The sequence below is a fragment of the Amborella trichopoda genome, chromosome 5 (assembly GCF_054954075.1).
Source record: "Amborella trichopoda isolate Santa Cruz 75 chromosome 5, AtrichopodaSantaCruz75HAP2 v2.0, whole genome shotgun sequence".
NCBI classification, from domain to species: Eukaryota; Viridiplantae; Streptophyta; class Magnoliopsida; order Amborellales; family Amborellaceae; genus Amborella; species Amborella trichopoda.
Genome location: NC_142340.1, coordinates 10,039,434 through 10,051,938, shown reverse-complemented (window position 1 = coordinate 10,051,938; position 12,505 = coordinate 10,039,434). Strand labels below are relative to the sequence as shown.

General features: G+C 34.3%; 1 protein-coding gene across 4 annotated transcripts in view; it reads right to left on the bottom strand.

The window, feature by feature from the left end:
- IAR3 (peptidase M20/M25/M40 family protein) overlaps positions 1-12,505 on the bottom strand; it is a 29,140-nt gene that overhangs the window by 6,360 nt on the left and 10,275 nt on the right. For 2 of the 4 annotated variants that reach the window (XM_088867411.1, XM_088867412.1), the window contains exon 4: positions 9,063-10,285. The exons of the other annotated variants lie outside the window; for them this stretch is intronic. In XM_088867411.1, coding sequence (XP_088723537.1) covers positions 10,268-10,285 — 18 coding nt within the window. In that variant the 3' untranslated portion in view covers positions 9,063-10,267. Of the gene's footprint in view, positions 1-9,062; positions 10,286-12,505 lie in introns of those variants that run through there. 4 annotated transcript variants of the gene reach the window in all.

Genomic DNA, 12,505 nt, shown 5'->3' with positions numbered 1-12,505 from the left:
AGAAAAACAATATCATACATATAATTTAGTAGGAGAAGGCAATATGGCTTCAATACACCCTCCAGACAAAAGGATTATTATAAAAGGAACCGCCAAAATAGAAAAAGATTCTGACACTAAAATAGTTTCAGAAACAAGAGCAACTCATTATAAAATGACTAATGAATATACCCAAAGGATAGGATTATTACCCCACATCATAGAACTAAATAACTATACAAATTTATATATGCAGTCATTAGGAAGACAATCAGTTAGAATTGAAAATATGCTAAGAGCTCCTCATGAAAAATTAGAAGTACAGAAAAAAGCAATATTGTTTAAACCCCGTCCTGAAATAAATAAAGAAAGATTTAAACTTAAGGAAGATAATAAAGATCTTATAAATGAATTAATCTCTAAATTATCCCATGTAAATATTACAGATAAAGAAAAAGATAAAAAGGGTAAAGGAATTCTGAAAGAACCATAAGCTTTAACCCTTCAAGAAGAGCCATTAATAGAAGATAATCTGGACAATATGGAAATAGCTTTTACAGAAAATAATCAAGATACACAAAATATAAATAAGATATCCTATGGAACTAAATGGAGGCCTGGGCTTTAACCCTTCAAGAAGAGCCATTAATAGAAGATAATCTGGACAATATGGAAATAGCTTTTACAGAAAATAATCAAGATACACAAAATATAAATAAGATATCCTATGGAACTAAATGGAGGCCTGTAGCCCAAGCAAGAATGTATCATACCAGACCAACCCCAGTAGATATCCAATTCGAAGAAGATTTAATATCACATACCACTTAATAATCTGGAAGAACAATAGTAAACTGGAACATAGATGGCTTGTTTGAACATCAAATATTAGCCACCATGAAATATATGACAATGTTTGCATCTGCATGCAAAATGGCAGAAAATCACGATCAAGAGGTAGCCAAAGCCATTGTTTGTGGATTCACTAGTTGGCTTCGAGGATGGTGGGATTTCCACCGACCCGATGCCACTAAAAATAATATCCTATCTAATACTAGACAATGGACAGTTAAAAATGAACAAAACTAAGATATATTATCCAGTGAAAGTGATGCGGTCAATACTCTCATATATACTATTACTCTTCATTTCATAGGAAGTGCAACTTTATTAGAAGCCAGATCTGAAGATTTATTTTCCAATTTAAGATGTCCTACTTTATCTCACTATAAATTGTATAAAGATGTGTTCTTTTCACGATTATTAACGAGAGAAGATAGTCAATTAGATCATTGAAAAGAAAAATTTATAGCTGGTTTACCCTATCTTTTTGCAGAAAAAGTTAAAAATAGACTTAAAAATAAAAATGGAGGAATTATACCATATTCATCATGTACCTTAAGAGAATTATCCAAAAATATGTGCAGAAGGACTAGCCTTATGCACTGACCTAAAACTAAAAAGACAATTAGATAAACAAAGAATGGCTGGTAAAAAAGAACTAGGTGATTTTTGTGAACAATTTGGTTATAGTATAGATACATCTCCTAATAAAGTACATAAAAAGAAAAAATATAAAACAGAGAAAAAAAATAAGAAAATACCTAAGAAAAATAAGAGAGAAAAATTTATCAAAAAATTTTCCCCTAAAACTAAAAAAGGAAAAAAGAAATTACCTATATGTCACTAGTGAGGAAAAGTTGGACATTATAAAAGCAATTGCAAAATAAAAAGAAAAATAGATACTATAATACTAGATGAAACTATTAGAAACAACATCTATGATATAATACAAATCTATTATTCAAATAGTAGTTCTACTGAAGATACAAATGAAAGTGATAATGCATTAGTGGGTTACATAGAAGATGAAAATCTAGTATGGAGTAGTTCATTTGTAATAGTTCTATGTAACCCACTAATGAATTATCACTTTCATTTGTATCTTCAGTAGAACTACTATTTGAATCATAGATTTGTATTATATCATAGATTTTGTTTCTAATAGTTTCATCTAGTATTATAGTATCTAACTTTCTTTTTATTTTGCAATTGCTTTTATAATGTCCAACTTTTCCACACTTGTACCTTATAAGTAACTTCTTTTTACATTTTTTAGTTTTAGGGGAAAATTTTTTGATAAATTTTTCTCTCTTTTTTTTCTTAGGTATTTTCTTATTTTTTCTCTCTGTTTTATATTTTTTCTTTTTATGTACTTTATTAGGAGATGTATCTATACTATAACCAAATTGTTCACAAAAATCACCTAGTTCTTTTTTACCAGTCATTCTTTGTTTAACTAATTGTCTTTTTAGTTTTAGGTCAGTGCATAAGGCTAGTCCTTCTGCACATATTTCTGCAGATAATTCTCCTAAGGTATATGATGAATATGGTATAATTCCTCCATTTTTATTTTTAAGTCTATTCTTAACTTTTTCTGAAAAAAGATAGGGTAAACCAGCTATAAATTTTTCTTTCCAATGATCTAATTGACTATCTTCTCTCGTTAATAATCATGAAAAGAACACATCTTTATACCATTTATAGTGAGATAAAGTAGGACATCTTAAATTGGAAAGTAAATCTTCAGATCTGGCTTCTAATAAAGCTGTACTTCCTACGAAATGAAGAGTAATAGTATACATGAGAGTATTGACCACATCACTTTCACTGTATAATCTATCTTGATTTTGTTCATTTTTAACTGTCCATTGTCTAGTATTAGATAGGATATTATTTTTAGTGGCATCGGGTCGGTGGAAATCCCACCATCCTCGAAGCCAACTAGTGAATCCACAGACAATGGCTTTGGCTACCTCTTGGTCGTGATTTCCTGTCATTTTGCATGCAGATGCATACATGGTCATATGTTTCATGGTGTCTAATATTTGATGTTCAGACAGGCCATCTATGTTCCAATTTACTATTGTTCTTCCAGAATAGGAAGTGGTATGTGATATTAAATCTTCTTCGAATTGGATATCTACTGGGGTTGGTCTGGTATGATACATTCTTGCTTGGGCTACAGGCCTCCATTTAGTTCCATAGGATATCTTATTTATATTTGTGTATCTTGATTACTTTCTGTAAAAGCTATTTCCATATTGTCCAGATTATCTTCTATTAATGGCTCTTCTTGAAGGGTTAAAGCTTCTGGTTCTTTCAGAATTCCTTTACCCTTTTTATCTTTTTCTTTATCTGTAATATTTAAATGGGATAATTTAGCGATTAATTCATTTATAAGGTCTTTATTATCTTCCTTAAGATTAAATCTTTCTTTATTTATTTCAGGACGGGGTTTAAACAATATTGCTTTTTTCTGTACTTCTAATTTTTCATGAGGAGCTCTTAGCATATTTTCAATTCTAACTGATTGTCTTCCTAATGACTGCATAGATAAATTTGCATAGTTATTTAATTCTACGATGTGGGGTAATAATTCTATCCTTTGGGTATATTCATTAGTCATTTTATAAGGAGTTGCTCTTGTTTCTAAAACTATTTTAGTGTCAGAATCTTTTTCTATTTTGGCGGTTCCTTTTATAATAATACTTTTTTCTAGAGGGTGTATTGAAGCCATATTGCCTTCTCCTACTAAATTATATGTATGATATTGTTTTTCTAAAGCATATATTTCAAAATTAGGGATTTGAACTCCTTTTTCAGTAAGAATATTTTTAAGCCATACAAAAAATCCTATATTTTTCTTTTCCTTTTTTAAATATTTATTGTATTTAATATGGAACAGATCTATTAATCTTTTTTGAAATGTTTTTAAATACCATTCTCGGATTTGTGCATTTTCGTCTGATAAGTAGTCATTACGTAAATATTCTAAGTCTACTTTCTTATTTCTTGTAGAGTTAAAATTTTAAAGTCTACTTCTGTATCAGAAAAGTGTTGGTTACTACTAACAGGTTTATATTGGAGTTTATAATTAGGAATTGTATGTTGCTCCTAGTTCTTGTTAAACCTTGAATGGATGGTTCATAAATTGCAAAGGTAGAATGTCTAGCTGATTCTACATGTTTCTTATTTGGTTTTAGCCCTGAATCATCTTTACTTTTTATACTATCTCTAAATTGAATTTCTATATCTCCATCTAAATGTTCAATTATTTCATTAGGATTATTATTGTTAGGCGTTTTATATTGCTGGTTTTCATTATAAATAGACCATGTTTCTGGTAATACAATTTGGGACCAGTCTATTGACTTTGGTACTATAGTATTAGATTTTTCAATATTTGTTTGAAAAGATATTGTTTTACCTTTAGTATCTCTTTGTAATACATTAAGACATAGGGTATTCATGACTTTATAGCAAATTCGATAAACTATTGCTATATTTTGAGATCCTGGATTCATATCGAATCCCTGGGTTTCAAGATTAAGTGTTAATACTTTAAGAATATTAGGGTCATTAAGTGATACAGAATAATTTGGAAAACAATTAAAATATACTGGACTACTACACAAACTGGACTCTACTATTCCTAGTAATGAATCATTAAACTTATTATGTCTTGTATCTCTTAAACAAATTCAGAATTGGAATATACCTAGAATACCAATAACAGATATATACAAGAAAGGATCATTTGAATTAAGAGTAGGATATGCAATCACAACTGTAGAAGAAACTCTATCTGTTATAAATAATCAAGAAGATTTCCAATTATTATCTAATAAAATTATACAGTCTCATAAAGATAAAAATTATAAATATTTGCATATAGGATTAATACAAGTAGCCATAAAACCTCTAAAAGGCGCACACCAAAATTGGTCATAATTTTGGTGTAAAAAATTCTTAGGATGGCCTGAAAAGTTAATTTTCCTCTCTAATTATAAAATTTTTAACTCCAAAAAAAGTTAAAATCAACTAGATCTATAAGCACATCAAAATCTTGAAAATAGACGATCCAAATAATGTTTTGCAAGATGCACTATTTTTGAGACTCACTTTTTTACATCTAGATGTCGAGATGATCAAGTAGAAGATTCTCCAAAATCAAAACAACCTCTTCTTATGGATTTTTGAGGTGCATCTTAATTCTCTATTTTCAACTTGCAACCTTATATAAACTTTTCTCATATATATATATATATATATATATATATGGAAAATCTTCCTCTTAGCCCAAGGGCTAACAGGAAGATATGAGCCGAACGGCCTAGATTGAATCTGAGCCGATCTGACGGTCATGACTTCATTTCGTGTTTGAATTTTAATTATTTTTCTATAAATCCAAATCATTTAAAATTTTAGTTGTGTTCTTCTCATCAAGCAGCACCTAATAAAAATATAAAAAAAGATAATCCGCAAAAAATAAATTGACCAAAATACTCCCAAAACTTTACAGGGGTATTTTGGTCTTTTTTTCATGTAAAATAGTTTTTTGATATTTTTTGAAGATTCACCTATTTTTTATGAACACACTCCTAAAATTTCAAGTGATTTGGATTTCTACAAAAAAAATTAAAATTCAAACATTATTAGGCATCCGTGATCGTCAGATCGGCCCAGATTCAATCTGAGTCGTTCGGCTCATATTTTCCTGTTAGCCCTTGGGCTAACAATAGCATCATCCTATATATATATATATATATGGTCTAACAAGGTAATAAGGGAGAGGACCAATTTTCCCTTAACCCATCCTAAGCTTGAGAAAGGAGATGGGTTGCATTAGGTAAGCAGCCAGCGTAAAACTTTGTCATATCTTATCATAAATCTTGAACCAATATTATATGCTCATGCTATAGCAGAATGGAAGAACATGATTCATGTAGCCGGCCCCAAATAATTGGGATGGAAAATACATCTGGTGCGCCAACTCGTGTAGTTTACTTAACTGTGCCCAACGGTGATGAGCTACTGTCCTGGAATGGACGGTGCCTAACGAGTCCCCAAAATTCAAATTTAGCACATTTAATGAGGGACTCTCTCACTTCATCCTCTCCCTGACAAACGGCTTCATCCCCGTACTCTCCCTGACAACAGTCTGCGCCTCGTCTCTCCTCATGACTCTCTCTCTCCCATTCCCATAGAACCACAGAACTCTCCCTATCTCTATGCCACAGAGCCACCACGTCCTCCTCTCTCTCTCGCTCTTTCATTGGAGGCTGCTGCACCAGATCCATCACCCATCGAAAGCAGTTATGCCTCATCACCAGGTACGAACCTCTTCTCCATCTCGCCCGGCTCTAGTTCTATCTATTTATCTCTCGACTCTGTTTTGTCTCTCTATCGGCTCTAGTTCTCTCTCTCTATTAGGGATGGCCCTCTCTCTCACTCTATTAGGGCAGAACCAAAGCCCTGCCTCGACTAGGGCTCTCTCTCTCTCTATTAGGGCACTGGCCCTCTCTTTCAATCTCTCTCAATTAAGGCAGGGCCCTGTTCTGCCTCGAATATGGCTCTCTTTCTATTAAGGAAATCGCTCACAGGGGGCTCTCTCTCTTGCCATAGGGGTCTCTCTCTCTCTCTATTTCAAATTGGTTGATGCATATTGTTCTGTGTTTCAAATTGGCTGATTTGTATTGCATATTGTTCTTCTAAAATCACACTGATAATAAATAATAGTTGGTGTATAGTTTTGGACATTGTTCTTTGTTTCAAATTGATCGATTTGTATGGTTGTTTGAAATTACTAGAATTTTGATGTTATTATGATATCACATTGAAATGGCTATAATTTTGATTTATTCCCGTATAGGGGTGGGAGGTGTTCCAATTTTTAGGTATTGTGTATGATTATTATCAAGTACTGTTGACTACAAGCCATCATGAAGTATTTTGACATCCATTATATACATGTTTCAAGAAATCAATAACTGAAATTTAGCATAAACAACCAAGTTAAGTTTCTTTTATTGAAACTAATTCTCATTCGGTGAAGTACATCCAATGCTTGATGAAATTGTATCTTTATAGTGGAGAAACTTTCAAGTATAGTGTGAATTTTGGGAAGAAAGGAATATTAATGTTTGTGATATGTTTCCATTACTGATGACCAATTAATGTGGAAGCCATAATTTTGAGTTACTATAATATGAACAAAATGAGTATATATACCTGTGGAGAAATGACGTCAACAATTAAACTTTATGCGAAGTATTCGTTAGTCATAAGTTAACATACAAATTTTGTTTTGTGTAGGGTCATTCAAGTACCTAAAATGGCCCTATCCATTTCAGACAACGTGTCATATCCCACATTGTCAAATCAAGACAACATGGGGAATGCCATTAAACCCATCAAGCAAGATCCCAAGCTCGCAACCCCTCAAGGAAGTTTATAAATACGGGAATTGGGGACCATGGTTCTTCATCCAAGGGGTTTGAAATAGACGAACCCCACATAGGGATGAAATTTGGTTTTGAAAGAAGATGCATATAAGTTTTATAAGACATGCATTGGTGCATAGGTATAGCGTCTGAAGGGGAACTGCACACAATAAGGATGGACGAAGAATAGATAAGGAAATTAATTGCTCTAGGGATGAATTCCGTAGAGAGAAAGATGTCGTAGGTAAAAGGAATGTCCCTCAGTCAAGGTGCGGATGCCTAGTTCAGCTAGGCATAAGCTTAAATTCTAGTAATGAGTGAGTTGTGACTAGGTTTGTAAAGGATCACAACCACAATCTTATCACTCCAAAGAAATCTCAACTAATTCACTCACAGCAAAAAATATCAAATGCAACAAAGTCGATAATAAACTCTATGAGCTCTGCTATGGTGAAAGCTAAGCATATCCATGATATTTTTATAGAGCAAGCTGGGGGGATTATAATCTCCCTTGCTCACAAAAAGATATCAAAGGCTAAATGGCAAACAGCCGAAGAAAATTGAAAAGGGAAGATGGCAATCATGTTATGCAATGGTTGTGCAAAATGAATGAATTAAACCCTTCATTTTTCTATAGGTTGAAATTAGATGAAGAGTGATCATATTATTAGCATGCTATAGGTAGATGCCATGTCAAGGGTGTTGTACCACCACTTCTTTGATGTGGTGACTTTTGATACGACATACAAATGAACTTGTTTAGCATACCCTTTGTTCCCATAGTTAGTGTAAATCACCATGTCAACAAAACATTTTTCGTATTCGCACTTATATTTGATGAGAAGGTGGAGTCATTTGTATGAGTTTTTGAAAAGTGGCTGGAAGCAATGAGTGGTCGTCAACCCGATTTAATTAACAACGATCCAGACCTTACAATTACTACTGCAGTGAGACAAGTTCTACATAAAAGTATGAATCATTATTGTAAAGGACACATACTTGCAAAGGTGAAAGAAAAATTGTGTCATATAACGGCTAAATCAGACATTATCAATTCATATAGTTCCACGCTTTCTGAGGCACGCTCTACAAGTTTTCAGACTATTTAACAAACCTCATTATAATGAATGGACTGGGCTAGTTCAAAAGTAACTTGAATTTGCTTACCACTTTCATCAACTACAACCCCTTTTGTCACATCCTTTTTCCATTGATTCATTGTGTAATGTGATGGGATCTCAAAAATATTATTCACCCAAAAGATTTTAAGCACATGCCTACAAAGAATGCCTAGCTTATCATACAAGTAGCCTGTACAATAAGCAATTTGATTATGACTGTTGAATTTCACAACACATACCCTTGTTCTACTTCCAGGTTTTGTCACCTTATAAGTGGCAACTATGTCGTCGTCTGCAATGGCTTCACTCTCGTAATTAATGCAATTTGCAACTTCTTCCCCAAAAAACTTAAGAATTTTGTGTGTATAGAACTTCGAAACTTGTGTCTCTATGTAGGTAGTGGTCCTCAAAATAGGAGTAGTGATGTTATTTAAGTCATTCTCCCTCATTTTGCAAAGCTCTTTTCATATACTCTAGTAGTTTACAACAAAGAAAGCAAGCTTGTTGACGAAGTTAGGTACATCTTAAAGTACTTATTCATGCCTTCATTTCTTAGAGCCATTGATAAATCGGAAGTGAATGCATCAGCCACATATGCATCAACCCATTGCATTCGACAACTGTTTATTGTAATGATCCATTCATTATGTTGAAGCTCATATTTCTCAATAAGGGATTTCTAAACTGTCTCAAACTCTTTTACGGTTGGGCTCGTTATACACTTTTTGAAAATTTATAGAAAAGTCAGATGCCGACACGATACATGATATAATTTTTCTTTTACCTTTGCAAGTATATGTCATTAACAATAATGATGCCTATTTTTTTTTAGAACATGTCTCACTCCAGTAGTAATTGCAAGGTCCTGATCAGTGATAATTACACCGAGTTGACAACTACCGATTGCTTATAGCCACTTTTTACAAACCCACACAAATGACTCCACCTCATCAAATATAAGTGCGAACCCAAAAAAATCGTGCTGAAATGGTGATTCACACCAAGTATGGGAGCAAAGGGCATGCCAAACAAGTTCGTTTTGTAAATCGTAACAAAAGATATCAGAGAAGTGGTGGTATGACACCCTTGACATGGCATCTACTCATAGCATACTGATAATATGATCATCTTCATCTAATTTCAACCTAGAGAAAAATGAAGGGTTTGATTCATTCATTTTACACAGCCATTGCATAGCACGATGCCATCTTCTCCTTCCAATTTTCTTCAGTTGTTTGCTATTTGGTTTTCGATATTTTTTTTGTGAGCAAGGGAGATTATCAATTCCCCCAGATTCCTCCATAAAAACATCATGTATATGTCTTACCTTCAGCACAACAGGGCTCATAGAGTTTATCATCGACTTTGTTGCATTTGATATTATTCAATGTGAACGAATTAGTCGAGCTTGGTTGTGGTTGAGATCCTTTACAAACCTAGTCACAACCCACTCATTACTGGAATTTAAGCTTATGCCCAGCTTCGCTAGGCATCCACACCTTGACTGAGGGACATTCCTTTTACCCATAGCATTTTTCTCTCTATGGAACCCTTCCTTAGAGCAATTAATTTCCCTATCGATTTTTCGTCCATCCTTATTGTGTGTAGTTCCCCCTTTGACGTCATACCCATACGCCAATGCATATACCTTGGAAAACTCATATACATTTTCTGCATGACCAAATTTCATTCCTGTGCGGGGTTCTTCTATTTCAAACCCCTTGGATGAAGAACCATGTTCCCCAATTCCCGTATTTGTAAACTTCCTTGTGAGAGGGGGCGAGCATGAGATCTTGCTTGATGGGTTAAATAGCGTCCCCCATGTTGTCTTAATCTGACAAGGTGGGAGCCGACACGCTGCCTGAAATGGATAGGTCCATCTCAGGCCCTTGAATGACCCTACATACACAAAAAATAATTTGCATATGAACTTATGACTAACAAATTCTTCGCATAAAGTTTAATTGTTGACTTCATTTGGTTAAATTTACATTAAAGTTTCTCCACACGTATATATACTCGTTTTATTCACAAATGTCATACTATTGTAACTCAAAATTAAGGCTTCCACATTAATTTGTCATGAATAATAGAAACATATCACTAAAACTAATACTATTTTCTTTAAGAAATTCGCAAAATTCACACTATATGAAAGTTTCTCCACTATGAAGATACAATTTCATCAAGCATTTCATGTACTTCACCAAATTAGAATTAATTTCGATAAAAGAAACTCAACTAGGTTATTGATGCAGAATTTCAGTTATTGATTTCTTGAAACATGTATATAATGGATATCAAAATACTTCATGTTCGCCTTCAGTTAACTGTACTTGATAAGAATCATACATAATTCATAACAATTGAAACACCTCCAACCTCTACACCAGAATAACATCAAAATTCTAGCCATTTCAATATGATATCATAATAACATCAAATTCTAGTCATTTCAAACAACAATACAAATCAACCAATTTGAAACACAAAACAATCTCCGAAACTATAAACCAACCATTATTCATTATCCGCGTGATTTTAGAAGAAAACTATGCAATACATATCAACCAATTTGAAATACATAACAATATGCAATACAAATCAACCAATTTGAAACACACACACTCAGACCCTGTGGGGGCGAGTGAGAGAGAGAGACCCCTATGGGAGCAGAAGAGAGAGAGAGAGAGAGAGAGAGAAACCCCTGGGTGAGAGAGAAATATATATAGAGAAAGAGAGAGCCCCTACGGATGGGTGCCTTAATAGAGAGAGAGTCCTATTCGAGGCAGAACCAGGGCCTTGCCCTAATTGAGAGAGAGAGAGGGCAAGTGCCCTAATAGATAGAGAGCCCTATTCGAGGCAGCGCTGTCGTACTGCCCTAATAAAAAGAGAGTGAGAGACAGGGCCAATGCCCTAATCAAGAGAGAAAGAGAGAGAGAGAGAGAGAGAACTAGAGCCGAGAGAGAGAGAGAACTAGAGCCAAGAGAGATAGAGAAGAGGTTCATAACATGCACTCTCAATCGTCTAATAAAGATTTGATGGCCAAGAGCATAACCGAAATTATAATTCACTTTAGGTGACACCCTATTGGTCACTCTTACGGTCTTACCAAATATATAAAACACTCCGTCCGTGCTTCAAACGCTTCCCCCCACCCCACGAACCAAAAAATCAAACCCACCCAATTTTGCTATCTTTTGGGCACCTCGCTTATACGGAGATGCCTAGGTGGCACCTTCCGCATTTTTAGACATTGGTATTTGCTGTTAACTGGCCAGCATCCAAAAGACGGGTATGCTAAGAAATTGCTTATAGACGATTAAAGCCTCATGACAGACTTGTGGGTTTAAATTGTGAGTGCAGGTAAGGAAGTCATATAGCCATTGATAAAAGTAGTGACATCTTCCTTAACGTCTAGGAAAAGAACGAAATACCCAAGTAGCAATATAGCCATTGGTATTTCTCCAAATGCCAAAACAACCAGTCGAATCAAATCAAACATAATTAGTATGAGCTCACAAGGAGCCCATAACCTTGTTTTCATCTTAAGTAGAAAGTAATACTATGAACAATAAGAAGAGGTTGTTGATGTGCTCCTATGTTCTGGAGAACCTCAAGCTCATGCGTGATTCATGGGTGATACATAGATATGAAAGATTGCCACTTCCCAGCATATTGTCCACTCACAAACACCTTCACCCCTCCATACTGAGTCTTGAAAGTCAACTCAAATGGAAGGCCCGCTACATTGTCGCCTGTAAAAGCAACCTAAGAAATGAGATCAGAGTCAAACTGCCACGATATAAGATGTTCTTTAGGACAACATAACCTCAACTCCAAAGAACTACTGAACAAGTCCGTAACAGAAAAAGGAATCCCATAATAAGCCCATATCTTTCATGTGAGATTGAGACATCAGATGCCTCTCAAGGAAGGTGAACTCAGACAATCATAAGGCTATATGATAAAATCCTCTAGATATGCAAGTGGCATGCTAACTCCATTGGAGGGCTGCATGTATCTTGCTACAAGAAGCCTGTTTATAATTTCTAAAGGAAACATAGAGTGAAGGCTACTCCTCGAAGTGATAATTTCTAGATCTAAAAGACGGTCTTC